Source organism: Penaeus monodon, chromosome 7 (assembly GCF_015228065.2).
Source record: "Penaeus monodon isolate SGIC_2016 chromosome 7, NSTDA_Pmon_1, whole genome shotgun sequence".
In the NCBI taxonomy this organism is placed as follows: domain Eukaryota; kingdom Metazoa; phylum Arthropoda; class Malacostraca; order Decapoda; family Penaeidae; genus Penaeus; species Penaeus monodon.
The window spans coordinates 13,059,952-13,079,951 of record NC_051392.1 but is presented as its reverse complement, the minus strand read 5'-3'; the positions used below and the strand labels follow the sequence as shown (position 1 = coordinate 13,079,951).

Here is a 20,000-nt window from a genome sequence, read left to right as displayed (position 1 = left end):
AAGAATTGCTTGCACAGATACAGAGAACATATAGTCTAAGATTGTACACAAAAACCACAAACATTCTCTCATTCATTCAGTCACATACTATCCCATTTCATGGAAGAAAATCTTGAATTGTCCAGTTCTCCAGAATGGTTAAAATCTCTAACTATTAATCTCTAACTATTACTCTTCCCCTTTAAGAAAAAATCTGTTGATTATCCAGCAGTGTACCTTTACAAGACAAAATGCACATAAAATCCCTATATTTTATTCCACCCCCTTGCAAAAAAAAAAAGAATTTTTTAAAATCCTTCTGTTCCTGTCCCACTCCCCTATATTCACAATTTTTCAGTGTTTTTTTTTTCACACTCTCCATTATAAATAATTTACCAATAATCTAAATGTTTCTAAGTGGTCCAGCTGCATCACTCAAAGAATAATTGGCCACAATCCACACTGTTTAATAAAGTGAGGTCTTCCTCTTAAAAGTTTTTTTTTACATTTTTAAACATACGAAGTCACACACTGTTAACTTTAAAGGCAACAACTTAATCTGATATGTGTAATATGAACTGATGACTCTGAGGTATCTTGAAGACTGCCCTCAAACTTCTTCAAGCATAAGATGGCAAATAATAATTAAGTCATTGTTGTAAGTAAATAGCCTAAAGACATTCAGTCATATCCAAGTGAGAGGAAAACTGAGAGCAAAAAATAAAGAGAAGAATCATGGGCAGTTTTTGTCTATAGCTTCTGTCCACTGGAATTATTTTCACACCAAACATGACTACAGCTATGAGAAACACACTTGCCAACAGCACCCTTACAGTACACATTTCTGATAACAATATATACTCATTCAAGAGTACCTCAAAGAGGACACTGCATATAAGTGGAAAGAGCAAGAGTGCAACTTCTTCGAAGTACAAAGTAATTGATGAACATTACAGGAGTATATTTGTTGTTCAGTTGGCAAGTGAACATTTAGATATAATTGTACATACCTAAGGGAAGAGAGAACACTGCCATTCCAAAAGTATAATCACTACAAGATTAATTCTTTCTCGCTGATAGGGACTTTCAAACAAAACTAACAAACGTAACTTTTTTGTGCATGTCATTTGCACAGTTAATAATTTTAAATTCCTTGCATCAAATTCTTTCATTATGATTCATCATTTCTCAGAAAAATATTCACTCTCTTACAACAGAGACATCAAAAGGTGCAATGAAAACTAGCTAGGACACACAGAATCATCTAATCCATTAAGAATAGGAAACGAAGTTTCAAATCTTCAAGTATCACCACACACTTACTTGGCCAAGAACCTCTCTACTTAAAAAGAACAGATAATATAATGCACTTGCAATAAAACAAATGACATGTCATTTAGAGACTTTTTAGACTAAAACTGCAAGAGATACCCATGCACACTAAAATAAGGACAATTTAAAATTAAGTATGAAAGTTAGTGACAACAGAATAACAGGGATGTGGCTTCATTGTTGTATGTAAGCATGTGCAAAAGAAGTACAAAAGAGATAAATCCATCATCTTAAACAGATCAAATATGTAATATCTAGTACAAGAAGCCACATTCTGAGATTATATATTAAAGGCAAATATTCTGACTAACAAAATCTGTCTGAAAGGAAAAGGGTAACAAGAAGTAAAATAAAAATCATTGCTAAATATTAATATTGCTTCATTTCTATTCACTACGTAGAATCTGCTGTAGGTGGTACATGTAAACCAATAATGCATAAATCAGTGATACTTGGTGCTAATTTCTTTGAACAAATGTTTACAAAATCCATATTTCTGACATATAATTCTCACATGAGAACCCTATAGACACATACAATACACGCGCATATGCACAAAGTCATGGTATGGAAGGGCTAAGTATCTACAGACACTTATAACAATGTACATTGAGAAATGATCAAATTTCAACACCTACAAAAGAAAGTATATAACAGTTTAATGAGAAAATTATTAACTCACGCAGGGTATTTGAAATGCCATTTATAGGAAACTTTCACTCTATATTTTAGGAATCAAAATTACTTCCTCCCAATGTAAATTGATATAGGCTGTAACATTTTTTTCTGAAAACAGGAAATCCATTTCATCTTAATTTTTCACATAATCTTGCATATTTATATATACACACGTGTGTTTTGTGGTATTTAATACTACATATCACAATAAATAAATTTGTATTCCTAAACCAAACAAATTTCCTACACTAATTCTATCTACAGCAAAGTAAAATGGTATCAGAAAGTCAATCAAAGATTATGTTTTCTTCTGTACATTTTATACACTGCAACTTTCCAGCATTTGATTTATATTTAGCCAGTCATACACCAACTTGTCTTTTTTCTTTTTTAGCTTGTTTGAATTGTATCAGAGCCAGACTAAAAATGTGTAGGCCTCTGGGCAGCTTCCATAAATAGGTCCCCTACCTTAAGGGAAGACATACTGGGAGCCATCCTTAAGATTCCTAGTAGCATTTACATTTTACTGCTTTATGTGCATAAACTTTCAAATAAAGGGAAATTTTTGTGTACTTTCTCCAATTTGCAATCTTCTCTCTTCATGCATCATAGTCTGAACACAATCGTCACTCACAAAACCTTTATGGCCATGCCTAAGTTGGCTTTAATATGTTTTTATAGTTGCACAATATCATTCAACAAATTCTTAAGAAAATCACAGACTACAGATTCTTACTGATAGCAAAAAAATATGCTGGCTTAGGCCAATAGAGCTCATGTCTAACCCCCCTAGATTCCCTGGTTAAAAGGGAAATAACCCATGACTTGAATCTTATTATCCTTGGGCCAGATACCCTAACCCATCTACAATGGTAAAATCACTGGTAACTTCAGTTACCATCATAAACAGACAGCAGTGGTATTCACTAACAACTGAACATCAGAATTACCATGGTAAATTTTACCACTGGTCAGAGCAACTGGCAGAATGCTGGTAATTTCAGGAAAGACGATGTCATCACGTTATTCCGTCCAGAAATCAATATCTAAGTAGTTTTCGGTTTGTTTTAATAACTGTTATGATTACAATGATGGCAAGTACATATCACAACATGGTCAACTTATTGATACATAAACTTGAAATAGCAATATTTTATAAGTATAGTAGCTTGTGTGTGTCAGCACTGTGGCAAAGGACAGCAAGCTTCAAACCAAGTGGGGCAAGAACGAGTTTGAATTATTTCCTTTGACAATAAATGGCGATAAATAAAAACTGTGTTTGGTTCAGTTCCTTGGTTGACAATGAAGAGAAATAAGTATATAAATAAATACAAACTGTGTTTGAAGAATTTTTAGAGCCTAAAGAATTTTGTATGGCGCTCGCTAATTGGTGGCATTACTTGACTAGCGCTTCCATTAGAACGAGTCGATCTGTAATGGTAACTCTAATGTGGTGAGTTACTATCTCTTTGTAAATCCCATTTTATCATCGTTGGTAAATGTGATGGTAACTGACCACTGTTAAATGCATTGCAATTATACATTATTGAATTCAGCCCCTTGACTATAACCTTAATAATATTTTGAGAAGCTGTACATACTTGGGCTTGTCCCATTATTTTTTGAAATAGATTTCCGTTTAACTTTTGTAGAAAGTACAGATGCAAGATATTTTTTAATACAAATGCTAAGCATACAAATCAGAAGATACATAGTATGTATGTTGACTGTAGAAAGTATAATGTGCATTCACTTTAGTGGGGGTTCAAACCTATACATTCTTTGAGGGAAAGTATTTAAGTGGAAATTTAAATTAAAGATTGAAAACAATATTTGTTTCATTGAAGCCTTCAGATATCCAAAAATCTAGGAACAACTATCTAATTTTTCATGTTCATGCCCAATAACCTAATTCATATATTAATTAACAGTGACTATTGTTATGCTGCCATTTTGATAGCAATTGTTTCATTATTTTTTATAAAATGGAAAAAACAATATATAGTTTGCTCCTTTCACTGTAATATTATTGCATATACAGTCATTAGAGAAATAAAGCACATTCAACATGTGAAGGCCCAAAAGATATAGAGGACCCTAGGAAGCTACCCTTCTTGCCCACCTACAAATCAGGGTGTGAATAGTATTAGTGCTCTTACCATTTCCTGCTCAGTAATGTTTAGTAGCTGCTAACATTGGGGTCCTTCTGTTCAATACAGGATGTTAACACTAGACTTGCTAGGACCGGCAGCAAAATTACCTTCAAATACTTCTGAAAGGCAAATATGAAGCGTATCACCTGCTACACAAATGGCAGCATATTGTCCAGGACACCAGGAACAAAAAACAGAAAGAATGAAAGAATAAGATAATGTATCTGTCATGTGTTTATACATTCTCCAATCATTCTCTTCTGGACTAAGTATTTTCAAACCTGAACTGGGCATGCACTAAAACTTTTTAAAATATTAATAATAATAATATAAAGAAAGAAAATATTGCCTAACAGAAAACAATGCACCATACCTATGAAAGTCCATGAAATGTATTAAAAAAAAAAAAATTAAATATCTGGACTCTAGAAGAGTAAGTGACCAAAGATCTCACCTTCTCATTTACATCATGCAGTAAAAAAAATAATAATGATTTCTTAAAAAAAAGAAAAAAGAAAAAAAAAAAAAAAAAAAGTGAGAAAGAAAGAAAAGAAAAAAATAAAGAAAAATATATACATATACATATATTACAATCCATTCTATGCGGACAAAACATATTTCACAATATTTGCATGATGGCAGATCAATTCTACCATAAAGACAAGTTTTATTCTCTATGGTCTAATTCAGAAGAAAGAGAAAAACACTTTAAAAATTCTATTCCACATCCCATTTTCTCTTTGCTCCCATGGACAGGTACACATTTCTTATATATTAAACTTATACTGTAATAAGCCTTCATAATAAACATATATTCATATATATATATATCTATATATAACAGTACCAGAAAACTGCATACAGATCACTCAACAGAGAAACAGCAAAGCAATTCATTGAAAAGTGATCTGCAAAACAGCGTGCATAGAAATATTGCAAGTCAGACCACTTTGATACTCCCCGGTTATACAAAGCTCGCATACATTCAGTGGTGTGTATTTGGAGGTGGGATGGGGGGGGGGGGGGGGGGACAAAATATATCAAAAGGTGGTGAGGTTTCTTAGGCGCAAATCAGAATTCTGTATTTTCTCTTCATTTCAGCTTAGGGTCACTGGACAAGTCATTAAACACCAACCAAACATAGAAAATGGGATCTCCATTTTTCAACAGACTCTTAAATGTTCAATCATCAAAAAGACATCACATTCATTTCCACAGACTTTTGTGTATCACTAATGCAATTAGAGAAAATAAACATGGTAGATTTTTCCGCTGCTTATAAACCACATGAGCTCACTTATCTATGCTAAACTGGCACATTTCAAATAAAATAATGGTATTGTTAATAATGACCTCATATCCCTAGAAAGAAAATATAAATAAATTTCATTTTCCTTTTTCTTTACACATTGAGCTGCCATTACTATCCATACATGAATTCAGAGGCATTATCAAAATGTTAATCTCTCTCTCATATCATAATCGGTGTGCTCAATCAAAATCTCCAGCTTCTTTAACCTCCTTCATCCACTGCTTAGTTTCAGTATCAAACTGCTTTAATTATTTTCTCTCCCTCTTTCCCTCTCTTTTTTTTATTCTGTTTCCCTGAACACTATCACTATCCCTATTTCTACAGCAATGGCCTAAATTTTCTTTTTCTTGTAATAATAAAAAAACAATACCCAAAAATACAATTTCCAAACCACAGTCTTTCCTAATACTAATATTCACTCAACCTACATCATGTATTAAAATGACATTTCAAATAAATATCTAATACTTTATTTCCTCTTCTATGTTCCATTCACCATACTGACAACCTGATTATCATTGCTATCAGCCTCCGAGGTGGCCACAGGCGCACGCAACAGCTGGGCATACTGCAAAAGGACCTCTCTCAGAGAACGCCATAGCTGTGGAGTCCCATTGTTGCTGGCACCTCCTACTTCCACCAGGTGGGGATACAGTCCAATCAGCTGTGCCCATGTCATACTGTCCACTGTAAAGGAAGAAATTGTATTTATTAACTCTCTAGGTGCTATAATTAAATAAATCCTATTTAAACTTCCTTGCTTACTAACACAAAAACTTGTTTTTCACTTGACCTTAAAAAACTTTCTTCCAAAGTGTTAATCAGTCAAATCCATTCCTTTTGAACAACTGGAGGCAAAAAAAATCCATGCATTGCTGAGGAACTATTTCAAAGAGAATTTTATATTCAAATTTGGACAAGTCTAGATATATTTCTGATACCGTTCATTTTTATCATTTCTGCATCCTGGTGCACTAACCTGGTCATAACCTGCACAAATCACTAGAATGCCGAAAATGTCCAAAGTCCCATCATAAACAAAGTGCACAATTCAAGTAGACTAGGCATAAAGTCTTCCTGTGAAGCTTTTATAACAAAGTTTTGATATTCATATAGACTTTTTTCAGATCACTTAAAGGTTGGTTGATGCTAATTAACACATATATCGGAATAAAAATTATTGCAAGCCACTGGTGTGGCTACATTGGTACAAGGTACATTGTGGTTTTGTTTCCCTGATTTGTTTGAACATTGACAGCTTCACAAGCAATTAGGCACCTTGGATTCAATTAATGCCTTATCATCATCCTCATCATTAACAATAACATTGGTAACTTATATTAACAAAAATAATAGTAATAAAAACCTTTCTTTGCAAAAAATCAATGAATAATGTAATTAGGTATACTCAGATAGGCCTAGTAACTGACTCCTTAGTTGACAAAATGATTGTGGAGCTACCCAAGTGTATACAATATTAATAATAAAACAAACCCAGTGGACAGTACATTTATGCATGTACTACCAACATTAACTAATTATCTACATTTTGATGTATATGAAAGCAGTTAAAAACATTAACTATGATGTTTATTAAAAAAGATAAGCAAAAAATGCTGAATGTTTTAAAATAACTCTGGAATATCAAAATACAAAATAAAAGTTATGATACACTTACTGACTAAACAGGAAATAGAAACAAAAACAATAATAATCAAATATAATTTCCCACAAGAAAATTGTAAATAAAATAGTTTTTTCCCTGACATAATATATGAATAGATCTACCTTGAGTAATTACCTTTCTCAACTGGTGCTGTCTTTAAGGATTTCAACAATGTTGCTATGGCCTTTAATACAAAACTTATTTCAGCTATTCTATGCCTGAAAAAAGAATAGCCATTAGTAAAACACCCATATCAAATTTGGCACAAAGCAATTTATATATACAAATCAAATCTTCTATGCACATCATCCTTACAAAAGCACGCAACTGCAGGGTCCCAGCAGGTTATCCAGTATAGGAAGTACACACCATATGCACAAATAAATCCACAATAAAACCACAGACACCCAAACCCTGCAAGAAAGACATACCTTGGTAGTGGTGCCTTCCCACTTAGCTTCTCATCTTCCACATACTTGACAAGGACTTCTCTAAACCGATGAAGCAGGGACGTGACGGCTAGCTTCGTGGTCGCATGAGGGGCGGCTCCTAATTTATCCATGTTTCCTGTTGGGCCTTGAGCTGAAGTCAGATGGTGAAATGGAAGATTACTTCTGTTAACTTTGTCAGTTGCATTTACTGTTCTTTTTTATACAAAGTGGGAAAACTTGCCATTTTATACAATCAAAATTATAACTGTAATCAACCCATAATCTATTTCCAAATAATTCATGACAATTATACAACTTATTTCACTTTTCTTTCTTTCCATAAATTTCCATATCATTTAAAAATATGTTTTTACAACACAGAAGAGCATAACCTACAACAAACATCTTATAAGCTCATATCATTCTACTAATAACAGGTAAAAACAAAAAAAAACATAGAAAACCAATCACTGATCTCAGAATCAAGAGCAAGTTCTCAAAAGCCTCGTACCTGAGCCATCAACCTTGACATCAAAATCAGTCGGCGCGAGTAATGAGAACTGCAGGAGGGTCTCGAAGCATGTCTTGGCAAACTCCTCTCGCAGCTTAAAGCCTTCGCACTCTGTAAAAGGGCAGTTGCTCAAGTTATAAGGATAATTCCTGATTACTGGAGGAAAGTCAAAGTTACGGTGGTTAAATGTCAACAATAATGTAATTCTATGGGAAAAATGATATACTAATTTGCATCTAACAATGAAATACAATGTTGAAAAACGAGTGTAATAATAAAACAGTAGTAAAACACTAATAACAGTAGTTAGCATCATAATAAAACCAATAATAGTAACAATGATGATGATGATGATGATGATGATGATGATGATGATGATGATGATGATGATGATGATGATGATGATGATGATGATGATGATGATGATGATGATGATGATGATGATGATAATGATAATGATAATGATAATATAATGATAATAATAATAATAATAATAATAATAACAGAATCATCATCATCATCATTGTCATCATCATCATCACTATCATCATAATTATCATCACTATCATTATTACTATCATCAATACCAATATCAATATCATTATCAATATCATTAGTACTATCATCATCATTATTTTTTTTCTTTATCTTTACCTTTATCTTACCTATACTTTATCTTTATCTTTATCTTTATCTTTATCTTTACCTTTGTTTTATATTTTATCTTTATTTTACCTTTATTTAATTTTAATTTTAATTTTAATTTTAATTTTAATTTTAATTTTAATTTTAATTTTAATTTTAATTTTATTTTTAATTTCAATTTTATTTTTAATTTTAATTTTAATTTTAATTTTAATTTTATTTTTATTTCTTTTTTTTTTATCTTTATCTTTATCTTTACCTTTATCTTTATCATCATCATCATCATCATCATTATTATCACTATTATCATCATTATCATCATCATCATTACTATCATTACTATTATCATTATCATTATCATTTTCATTTTCATTTTCATTTTCATTTTCATTTTCATTTTCATTTTCATTTTCATTTTCATTTTCATTATTATTGTTATTGTTATTGTTATTATCATTATTATTATTGCTATTGCTATTGCTATTGCTATTGTTATTTCTATTGTTATTGTTATCATTATTATTATTATTATTATTATTATTATTATTATTATTAATTATTATTCACATTATTATTATTACCATTATTATTATTACCATTATTATTATTACCATTATTATTATTACCATTATTATTATTACCATTATTATTATTACCATTATTTTTATTACCATTATTATTATTACCATTATCATTATTAATATCACTATAATTATCATTACTAATATCATTGCCACTGAATGTCAATGTCACTGTCATAGTCCTTATCATCATTACTAATATTATCAAACTTGTGCAGATGGCAAGACTAAAATGCCATGCGCACCATAATAAAAGTTCATCTGTTTTCTTTACACACAGACAGCTCTACAAGTGCTAGTCACCAAGGAGTCTGTTATTAGTCCTACCTATCTCACCTGTTCACCCTTTTCCTTGAGTTTTTGAAAGCTTCATCTACATTATTTTATTGCCTTTAATGTCATTAATATCTTAATAACAATCTATTAATCATACAATCAATAAGAATAATAACAATATCAATATTAATAGTATTAGAAAGAAAACCACATTTTCCCGCAAATTCAAGGAATGGGGAAATCAGAAGTGGTCAATAGGGCCTACTGATAGACTCCTTGGTGGCTGAGCATATGAGGACCCATCTGAATGTAACAATAGCTTTTAAAAAACTACATGGGACAGTACATAAACCCATAGTCATTGGATTATTATTAACATTACTATCATCACTATAATTATCACTATTATTATCATTATCATTATCATTACCATTATCATTATCATTAAAATATTATCTTATCATTATCACCACATCTTCACTATCAATGTCACCATCATCATTACCGTCAATATCACTAATATTATCACTATCATATCACTATCATTATCACTATCATTATCATTATCATATCACAATCACTATTTCTATAATTATTACTATTACTAATATTATTATTATTAACTCCTGGACGCTATAATGGCATGACTACTATGACCTCTGTGATTTAATTAATTTTGCTTACACATTAATGGCACCATAGTCCTACCTGATATCACCTGTTTATTTACTTCCTAGATTTAGTGAAAGGTCTATATTTTTCAATTTCTTAGTTCTATTAGTATTGACAGTAATATTATATTCATCCAATGATCAATAAAAAAATAAGAGTAATGATATCAAAAGCATTAGCAAAAATCAGGTGAGGTCTGGTAGGCCTACTAAATGACTCCTTGGTGATTAAGAGCTTGTGGAGCCATTTATGTGTAAACAAAATTCAAAAAACAAAACTACTGCAGACAGTGCAATCACCCAGTGCCAATGAGTTAATATTCATTGCCAATTTTACTACTTTTTATCAAATTCCCTCTTCCAAATGTTGTAATATTCTCACCTGAATCACCTCCTGATGCAGATTCTATTGAACCCTTATTAAGGAGTACCATAATGGAGACAATAAAGTCACTGGGAGTTGTGGAAGCATATGGTAAGATTTCCTCACGTATGAGTTCCACTACTTGGCAGTCTATGCTCTCATCTCTCTCCGCATCTTCACTGCTTTGGTTTGCTGGGGGTGGGCTGAAATGGACAATATATACATTTTTTATTATTTATTCATAATTTTTTTTTTATCATCATCCCCTTAAAACTGTCTACTTCCTCACATTTGGTTTCCTTCTTGTGATTTTTTCCCTGCTTTCAGTGCCCCTTGGTTGCCTATTTTGACTTACAATATCATTTATTCCATTTACTAAGTGTATATCTGCAATCAAAATAATGTTCCTTCTTTTAATATGATTATTCCCCTATCAGAATGTTTGTAAGCTGGTGTTCACTACTTCCATGTATTAGCCTGGGAGATGCCACTTTTTTCAAAGATTGTCCCACCTTAAGCCAGAGTGCCAGCTTAGAGGGGTTGTTAGTACAATGACTCTAACTGTTATCTTTACAAATTCCATCTGATCCCATAAGAATATGGGGCCCTCAACTCCTGGATTTATCATTAACCCTTAGGTCCTTCTTGGAGGCAACTTATGTTCATAGGGTTAAATTGTAACTAATCAGTTGTGAGCTATCCACATTCACCTACTTATTCCTCCAATTAGACATTTTTCTCTTTAACAATTAATCCAAATTAAAATCAAAGTAAAAAAGTTGACCTCAGCAATGCACAACAAAATAAGATAGAACTTATTCATCTGCAGTTTACTGTCATTTATTTATATATGCATCTACCCTACTTCATATTCATTCTTCTTAATAAATGAATCTACAATTTATCATAATGAAGCAGTTGAAATAGGTTTTCACCTTTCAGAAAATAGGAAACTCTCAAGGGCAGTAGCCAAGACAGGCCACATTTCCCGGAAGTGAGTCGGATGTTCTCTCGCAAGTTGCAGGCCTTCCTGGAGCACTGCGAGGAGTGTTGTAATAGCCAGCTTCCATGTGGTCTGTGCTGGGCACCGGTACTTTTTGTGGAGGGGCATTGTAATACCCTGTGAAATAAGGAAATACCACGAGTTAAAAATCCAATACATTCGTGTTTAACAATATAAGGATATTGTTAAGGAATTACATGAACTGACAATTCATTTAAAAGCTTTCCTTGAAAAAATTTTTTGTGTGGTCCACCAGAAATCAATGATGTTTTAAAATACAAAGGACAGGATTTCAATGGCTGGTTATCCCTCACATCTATTGGGGAAAAAAATTGCCATCTAGGAAATATTTAGAGCCAAACGGAAACAACACACCTGTATAATATTCTTCAAGACTTGAGCCTCTATCACCTCCTTCCAGGCACAGGTGGTTTGGTACAAAGTCACCAACATGGACATGGAGCGCTCAGCAAATGGCACGAAGTTCATAGTCACCCAATCTGCCTGTAAATAAAACTAACGTTTGCGAGATAACTGATACATCATCATTTGGGCCAAATGAGAGAATTTCTTCATAACTGCTACATGATAATTAAAATTTAAAAAACAAAACTAATTACCAGTTTATCCTTAATACATAACAGGTAGTCATATTACCTAGTAGTACCTGAGCATATAATGCAGACCCCAATGTATGAGCCATAGTCAAGAATTATTCCATCTTGAGTTGTCAATAAAAAAAATAATGGGTGGATGCCTCACTGAGTAATTACTGGACAATATATGTTCTTATCCACTAACTTCAGTCAGGCCATCCCACACCCAATGGCCATGCATGTTTACAAAAGATACATGTACACAGAAATAGATACACATCTGATACACATGTAAACCATGAAAAACATATAAACAAATAAATATTATCAATAAAAATAACTTTCTGCATTTACAAACAGAAATACACACTTCAGCATTACAACACAACTACTTACCGAGCCCTTGGTAGTGTGAGGTCTTGTGAGCACATTCCCATAACTTGGAGCTTGACAACTGTAGTGTGAAAACTGGAGAAGTAGAGTGAAGAGTTCTGGAACCATAGCTCTGGATGATACACTTCCTTCTGTTATCTTTAGGGGTAAAAAAATGATAAGTCAATTCTTCAAGGAACAAACATATGAAAGTTTTCAGAAATGTTTGAACTAAAAAACATATAAATATAAGACTGAATTTGTGAATATTTTGGCTCTTTTTCTTTTCCTTTTAGAATAAAACTAACTTCAACCTTCCAGTACCTCAGGTGTATCACAAACCATGATTTACATGAATCAAAATCTCATAAATTATAACATATCAACTCACCTCCTTCTCTATTACTGTGAGAGCCTGCAAGACACCCTCTTGTAGAGGTGTCACCACAACATCTGTGAACGATGGATGAATGAAGGGAGAGGATTCCCCATGAACAGGGACTGATACACAGCCAGACAGCACTGCCGCCAGTCGGGTAAAGTCACTAACAACAAATCTGTGAGGTAAGAGGTATAAACTGTTAGTGCATATTCCTACTCTTTTAATCCAATAAATATTTGTTTCCAGTATATATGCTATTTTTCCTCTGATTCATCACACTATACTGTAGTAACTCAAATTATTGGTGAATTTGATGACTGAGGAATGAAGTATCTTATTCTAGCATACAACCTACACCAATCACAAAATATGCCTAGGAAGGACCTCCACAACTGCTGTTACCTTAATTTGTAGCAATGCTTTTTCCTCCTTCACAGTAACAACTCACCTTGGCTTTATATGCTGGAAAAGGTGTGGGAAAATATGAACCAAGGCAGTGAGGAAAGGCTGAGAAGGTATGTATGCATCAGACCCTCTTGTCACTTCTTCTGGTGGAGGTTTGGTCACTTCTGTCCCAATGGTGTGCCACACCTGCAAACAAAGGGGTGCAATTTAGAGATTTAGAGTTATATGGCCTGTCAGCATTTATTATAACTTACCAAAATATGCCTATGTATACCCTTGATACTGCTCTATTCTTTTATATATGTATAACATTAATGTATTTAAAAAATGCTAATACCAATATTACTCTCACTCTCTGAATTATCATGCAAATACATGTGAAGACTCACTTTCCAAGCAGTGTTCCAGTTTGCTATAGAATCTTCTGGAAGAGGAGACTGTAGACTTGAGGAGGAACTTAAGTCATCTGAGGAACCTGATGAGACAACAGTAGATGACCGTCCTGCCTGAAGCATCTCCTGGAGTGACTTAAGAGCAGCTAAAGATACCTGTTAAAGACAAGGTTGGCAAATGAATACAGCAGACTTGTGTGTACCATTCCCTACTAGAATAACACTTATGAACCTGTAACATCACTCATTCACTTATGCACTCACCAACTCATTTGCTCATTAATTTATCAATTCATTCACTCACTCATTTATGTCACACCTTTTACTCTTACTCTCATTCTCATTTACTCATTCAATAACCTATTCATCAACTCACCTTCTGCCTTTCTCCTAATCTTATCTTCATGTATCACGACATCATTCACAAAAATAAACATTTTCATATAAATCAATCTCAGTATCTACATACTGCTATACAGGTCATTCCCTACTTTCTCAGCTCTTACCTCATTGCTTTTGGAGAGTGCCGCTGTATGGATGAAGTCCAGCAGAAGAGCCCATGCCCGTGGAAAGTCACCCAATCCCTGAAGGATCTTCTGCTTTGTACTGAACACCCTCGCTACACCAGACAGCGTCAGCACCTAGTAATTAACAAGGACTGGTCAGTAATGGATTTGCCCAGACATAATTGATGCCATATTTATGCACAGCTGACAATGGTTACTATCTGCAGTATTTTCCATTTACAACACTGAGAGCTGAAACTTATTCCAGTTTTATGGTGGATGAATATAATTAGATCTTATGAGTAATTTGGTGGGAAAATCATTTATTCTTGTTTTGTTAACCCTTCAATGACAGGATCAGAAATCTCTTCGTGTCACTGACTACTGACACCAGTGACTTCTGGCAACCATCCTGCAGTTTGGCCCTGGAGTCCGCTACACGTAGCAGAACTTTCCACTCGACTTGCTTTAGCACATCATAATGCCTAGAGCTGTACCCGACATGATGAGTCAGTTTGTTATGACGGCTATATGCATGGCCTGGCAGATACAGATTAATCATCTTATTTAGCAACAGAAAAAAAGTTCTTTTCCACTGAAGTGAAGCTTTGCAAACCTGTGTCTCAGCCCATTGTTTCTGCTGAGTGTTGCGTGAGTGGTGTATCAAAATATTGCCACCTTGGTCCACTTTGTCTGTGCTTGCAGAGTCCGACAACTGACGTACTTTGTCCAGCAGAGGGAACAATACCTTGGATTGGAAAAAAAAATAGTAAGTAAAACTGGTAATTAAAAGTAATATCTCTATATCAACTTACTACTCTTCATTATTCTAAATTATCTTACAAGTGAAAAACCATACCTGCCACAAGACTGCTTGCCAAGTTTGGTTGTGAAGTAATGCACCATGAGCTGCAATTGTGGAGAATAATGTCTGACCTGCAGACTTGCGAACAGCCGGTCTTGAGTCAACACATAAGTCACCTAAAAGAGAGAACTTTCTTAATGGCCTCCTGACTGCTGTTATCACCATGTCAATTTTCAAACAAAATCTTGTAATGATTAATAGTTTCCCACTCCGATTAAGGTAAATTAAATAGAAATAGAGATCATTCAACTCATTCTAAAATGCAATAAATAATCCACTATAACATTTCTAAAATAAAATTAACACTTCTAACAACCTAGTCTAGCATAGAGGCACATCCACAGCTTGTCAAAAGGTGGCATGTTGGGTACCCCAGGGAAGTCAGGGAATACTTGGTTGTCAGACGTAAGGGAGGCACGAAGCTTCTCCTGATTCTGGTAGAAATAGTCCGAGATGTTCCACTGAAATAAACAAAGACAGCTGTAAATTAGTAATGGCAATCTGTTGTTTTCTTCATTTACACCAAATATAAACAAAACAACACTAACTTTTGGCAAAACAAATTGACAACAAAACACATCTAAATTATCAATATAGGCCCTACTAACCATAAGGCCAATAGCAGTGAGAGAGATATTCAGCTCCTGAGTCTGAGAACCAAACTTTGCTGCTGTATCCACAGTGAGAGGTAAGCAAGCCCATGGCATGAGGGGCAGGAAATCTGTAACCACCAACTGCAAGCACTGGAAGGCCAGTCGCACCAAATGCTCACTGGAATGGAGTGGAATGAATAGGAATCAACAAGAACAGAACACCACTATGTTAAACTTAGAATGATGAAATTCTCACTTCAATGACTGTTACTAAATTCATATCATCCAAATACTCTAAATTCTCTCCAATCCTCCTTGATTCTGCTTGTCATATTTTGTAACTCTAGCTTTATGATGTATCACCCATCCACTTCAAATTCTCTGTAATACTTTTAGAAACCCAAAAACATACCTGTGATTGTCATTAATAGCTCCAATGATATTAAGGATCAGAGGCCAGCCATGATGTAAGAGCTCACCACAGGAGTGAAGGATATGCAGGAGAGACTCCAGCTGCTTTTGCCGTACATCAGGGTGGCCCACAAGTGATATTTCTGATAATGGCGACAACAACAGTGTCTGCAGTTTCTGTAATCCAAAGATAGGAGAGAATCAGTGTATATACAAAGTTAAATATTTACAGAACTTAAACTGTGTGGCCTATTTTTTATTCTACAACACATACACTGAAGGTTGAATCTTTCTCCTTTCCCTTACATTTTCTAGTACTTTACTCCTTATGCTTTGTTTCTAAATTGAATTAAATAAAAAATAAGAATGACTACCTGATTATCCTTCAAAGGAGGGTTGTGTTTGTGTGTGAGGGCAGCCTTAACCAAGTAGGTGACAGCCTCCACGCCCCACTCTCTCATCCGTACATGCGGATGTTGGCACACATCCAAGAGGTGATTGGTCACTGGCCTCCACAGCACTTCCACTCTTCCAAGGTTAACAACCCCTGTGTAGGTAGGAGATTTGATAAGTTTCACCTAATATGTTCAAATAAGATCTTAGCAATTGCCTCGGTTCATACTAGAAGCTTCAGAAATAGGTTGTTCAACTCCACCGAAATTAATTCAATCTAATCATAGTGTTCCAGCTAAAGGTTTAACAAAATATTACAAAAATATGTTAAATAATGTCACTTTTTCCAACTGCAATTCTGAAGGAAAATTAACCCATTGGATTATAGTGCTTCACTATCCAAACATAGCCCAAAATCCGGGCATAAGGTTTACTTGAACAACCACTCTGACGGGTGTGTAGTTTGTAGGCAGGACACACACAAATATGTAGTGATAAGACTCCATGTCCCCCTTTGCAATATTATTTATTCTTTTTCTGCAAAGGCATTTTTTTTTTGCCATTTTCTATATTTGTCATTTGATATGCTGCATCCAAATGTAATCAACTGTTTTCCTTGCACAGACTCCATCTCATCTCTCTAGGTAGTCTATAAATTAGTGTAAAAATAATACCAATAACTAACATTTTCTTATTTGTCATCTTATTATTTTTTTGTAATATTAAATATTCTGTAATATAACCTGCACCACCAGTCATGGCTGACAGGAATAAGATCCTGAGAATGGAAATATCATCCTTCCTGAAGCATGTGCTCTTCCAGTCATGGCTTAACCTGTTCCCAACAGGTCACGTGTACAGGCGTCATAAAATACCATTTGGTCTGCGGGGTACAGCCAGAACCCGTGGGAGCGGGAAGTTCTGCTTCATGTAGCAGACTCCTGCACCCAATGTCTGGCTGTTGCCAGAAATCACCAGAGTTTATTACGTTCAGAGATTTCTGTTACTTGTCGCATCAGGTTAAGGATGATTCATTCAAAACTCACTTATCAATGGAAATAATGCCCTTTCCTAAATACTCACTGAATCTTATCACATTCCAAATCTCCCAGGCCTTCAGCCAAATTCTCATGACAGCATGTTCCCTCAGCCTGGCCCTTAGGCAATTTTTTTCCATGGCAGATTGTTCATGTCACCCACCCCTCAAGACAAATTTTTTCATGATATGAAGGTCATGTCATCTAAATCATAGGAGTTAAAAAACAGAAATATATGAGTAAACACACATCCAAAGGTGTTCTCAGACCAACTGCATTTACAAAATGTTTTAAACTTTGATTTATAATATTTAAACTTTCATATATAACATTACCATCAATATGTTCATATCCATGCACTACAATAACTAGACAGAGTGCATAAACATGAACATATCGATGCTAATGTTATAAATGAAAGTTTAAATTAACAACACATTCAAAAATGTAACTGGTGTGAGAACACCTTTGTGTGACCTTAGCTCTCTTTAGATTATTTACTGAAATATGCTATAAACTCAATTCAAAAAGTAAATGCTCAACATGAGAACCTTACCAGTTTCAAGCAATTTTGCTACAGCAAACAAAGAGGGTTCTCTGTTAGTATACGCTAGCTCCATTGACTCTCTCGAGAGCTGGCAGAGTGCATCAATGAGGTGATGAAGGGCAACGTCATCCAAATGCTGAGAGGACTCAAAGAGACGGCTCAGCATAGAAGACAGAACAGGAAGGTCTGCTATCACAGCTGTTGTTATGACAGCATTGGTCTCTGTTGTGCTTCTTCCAGCCTAAGAGGCAGAGATAAGTGATAAAGAAACTAGAATTTTTTATGAAAGTAGTTAAACTATGTTGATTTAATGTCCTGCTTGTTTTGATACATTTTGGGAAAATGAATATATCTAAACTTGAAAAATATCACCAGACCTTTGTCCCTTTTACACTATAAAAGAGCCTCACCTTTAAACTACCACCTGTGGATGGCTTGAGTCCCAAGATCCAAACAAGGTGCTGCAGTGTAGTCAGGAGGAGGTGCCAGGCTGCCCCTAGGACTCCCCCATGGCAGTGAGCCATTGAGAGTGTCGCTCGCATGCACTGTAGGTTTTTATTGGTAAGCATCACTGGGCCTTGTTGTGCTCCTACAGGTAAAGATGGGGTTGCGAGAGCTGTCCCCACAGCTACTACCTGGTGTCGTACCTGTAAGGAGTACTGCTACTGTAAATCACTTCCATTATGTATACTATAGACAAAATCATAAAGCTTACTAATAGCATGTCAAGACTATGAAGTTATCAATTTAAGATTAATTGGAAAAAAGAATCTCACAAAGAAATACACAGGTTTAGACTGCATTTTTGTAACATTCTATAATTCATGATAACAATGAATATTCTTTGATAATAAGATTTACTTCAAAGTTTCTACAAGCAATAGTACTGTGGAAAGCATCTACTAAATCTACACACTATAGCGACATACCTCAGAGTCATAGTACGGGTGCTGAGATTCGGCACTGGGTGAGCGTTGATGACCACGAGACATTGATGAAGATGCAGCAGCAACACTTGCATTATTGAGGACTGTCAAGGTGTAGTGTGGAGGCAGACATGACTTGCAAAGGGCTGTGATGAAAGTATCACGAGGGGTTGTCAGCTCTAGTTTACCTGCTAGACTGGCAAAGGTCTGGAATGACAAAAGTTGCTCATTACTTCCAGATAACAAAGCAGAAAAAAATCCTTGAATAATGTTTTACAAACTTTTCATTTTCATGCCCTTAAAAATACCATATAAAGATCCCATGGCTCTATTAATACTTATAGAACATTTTCTCTTCTTTCTCCCTCCCTTCTCTTTCCTTCTCTTGCACTTCAGACAATTAAACACACCTGCATAGCTTTAAGTATATTTTCTGTGGCAGCTTCATCTGTGCAGGCTTCTAACAACACAGTAAGTGCTGACAAAAGGCCACACCATGCAGAGTTCACCAGCTGTTCATGGATCTTCCTGTCACCCTCCGTTGGCTTGTACTGATCCATTAGTCCTGTGAACAGTTATTGTGAATAGCAAATAAATAGCTTTGTTTCTTGCCATACTTAAAATAACATTTCCATTGATCTTGCAAATACCGTACATGCATGCAAAGTACATAAATCTCCTTTGGTTTCTTTTATCATATTCCCAGCAAAGTCATGAGAATTTGTTCAAAGAAAATTTGAAGACTACAATAAAAATTGAAAGATAATGTAGAAAATAAACAAATAAAAACATGCAAGGCCAAAATGCAACAAATAAAGTTAATCAAATGATAGAAATATCTTATAATCAAATATTCATTCACAAAATCAAACATACATTCATAAAAAAATGAAGTTTACCTGTCTGGCCATCATTCGTAGCTTGGGGTCCCATCATCACCAAGTGAATGGAGCGTATGATGTCCAGCAGGCAA

General features: G+C 34.5%; 1 protein-coding gene across 5 annotated transcripts in view; it reads right to left on the bottom strand.

The window, feature by feature from the left end:
• The window catches only part of LOC119575103 (protein MON2 homolog), a 40,689-nt gene that overhangs the window by 609 nt on the left and 20,080 nt on the right, over positions 1-20,000 (bottom strand). For 2 of the 5 annotated variants that reach the window (XM_037922512.1, XM_037922516.1), the window contains 23 exons: positions 19,927-20,000; positions 19,438-19,592; positions 19,031-19,234; positions 18,512-18,760; positions 18,111-18,342; positions 16,499-16,671; positions 16,126-16,301; positions 15,729-15,891; positions 15,437-15,581; positions 15,115-15,236; positions 14,872-15,003; positions 14,256-14,390; positions 13,747-13,905; positions 13,401-13,543; positions 12,962-13,127; positions 12,595-12,729; positions 11,978-12,118; positions 11,535-11,719; positions 10,618-10,802; positions 8,063-8,173; positions 7,552-7,702; positions 7,256-7,338; positions 1-6,141 (listed from right to left, as the gene is read on the bottom strand). The exon at positions 1-6,141 is cut by the window's left edge and continues 609 nt beyond it; the exon at positions 19,927-20,000 is cut by the window's right edge and continues 69 nt beyond it. In XM_037922512.1, the coding sequence (XP_037778440.1) occupies positions 5,936-6,141; positions 7,256-7,338; positions 7,552-7,702; positions 8,063-8,173; positions 10,618-10,802; positions 11,535-11,719; positions 11,978-12,118; positions 12,595-12,729; positions 12,962-13,127; positions 13,401-13,543; positions 13,747-13,905; positions 14,256-14,390; positions 14,872-15,003; positions 15,115-15,236; positions 15,437-15,581; positions 15,729-15,891; positions 16,126-16,301; positions 16,499-16,671; positions 18,111-18,342; positions 18,512-18,760; positions 19,031-19,234; positions 19,438-19,592; positions 19,927-20,000 (3,625 nt within the window). In that variant the 3' untranslated portion in view covers positions 1-5,935. The remainder of the gene's footprint in view (positions 6,142-7,255; positions 7,339-7,551; positions 7,703-8,062; positions 8,174-10,617; positions 10,803-11,534; positions 11,720-11,977; positions 12,119-12,594; positions 12,730-12,961; positions 13,128-13,400; positions 13,544-13,746; positions 13,906-14,255; positions 14,391-14,871; positions 15,004-15,114; positions 15,237-15,436; positions 15,582-15,728; positions 15,892-16,125; positions 16,302-16,498; positions 16,672-18,110; positions 18,343-18,511; positions 18,761-19,030; positions 19,235-19,437; positions 19,593-19,926) is intronic. The other 3 variants (XM_037922515.1, XM_037922517.1, XM_037922514.1) reach the window with 2 other exon arrangements.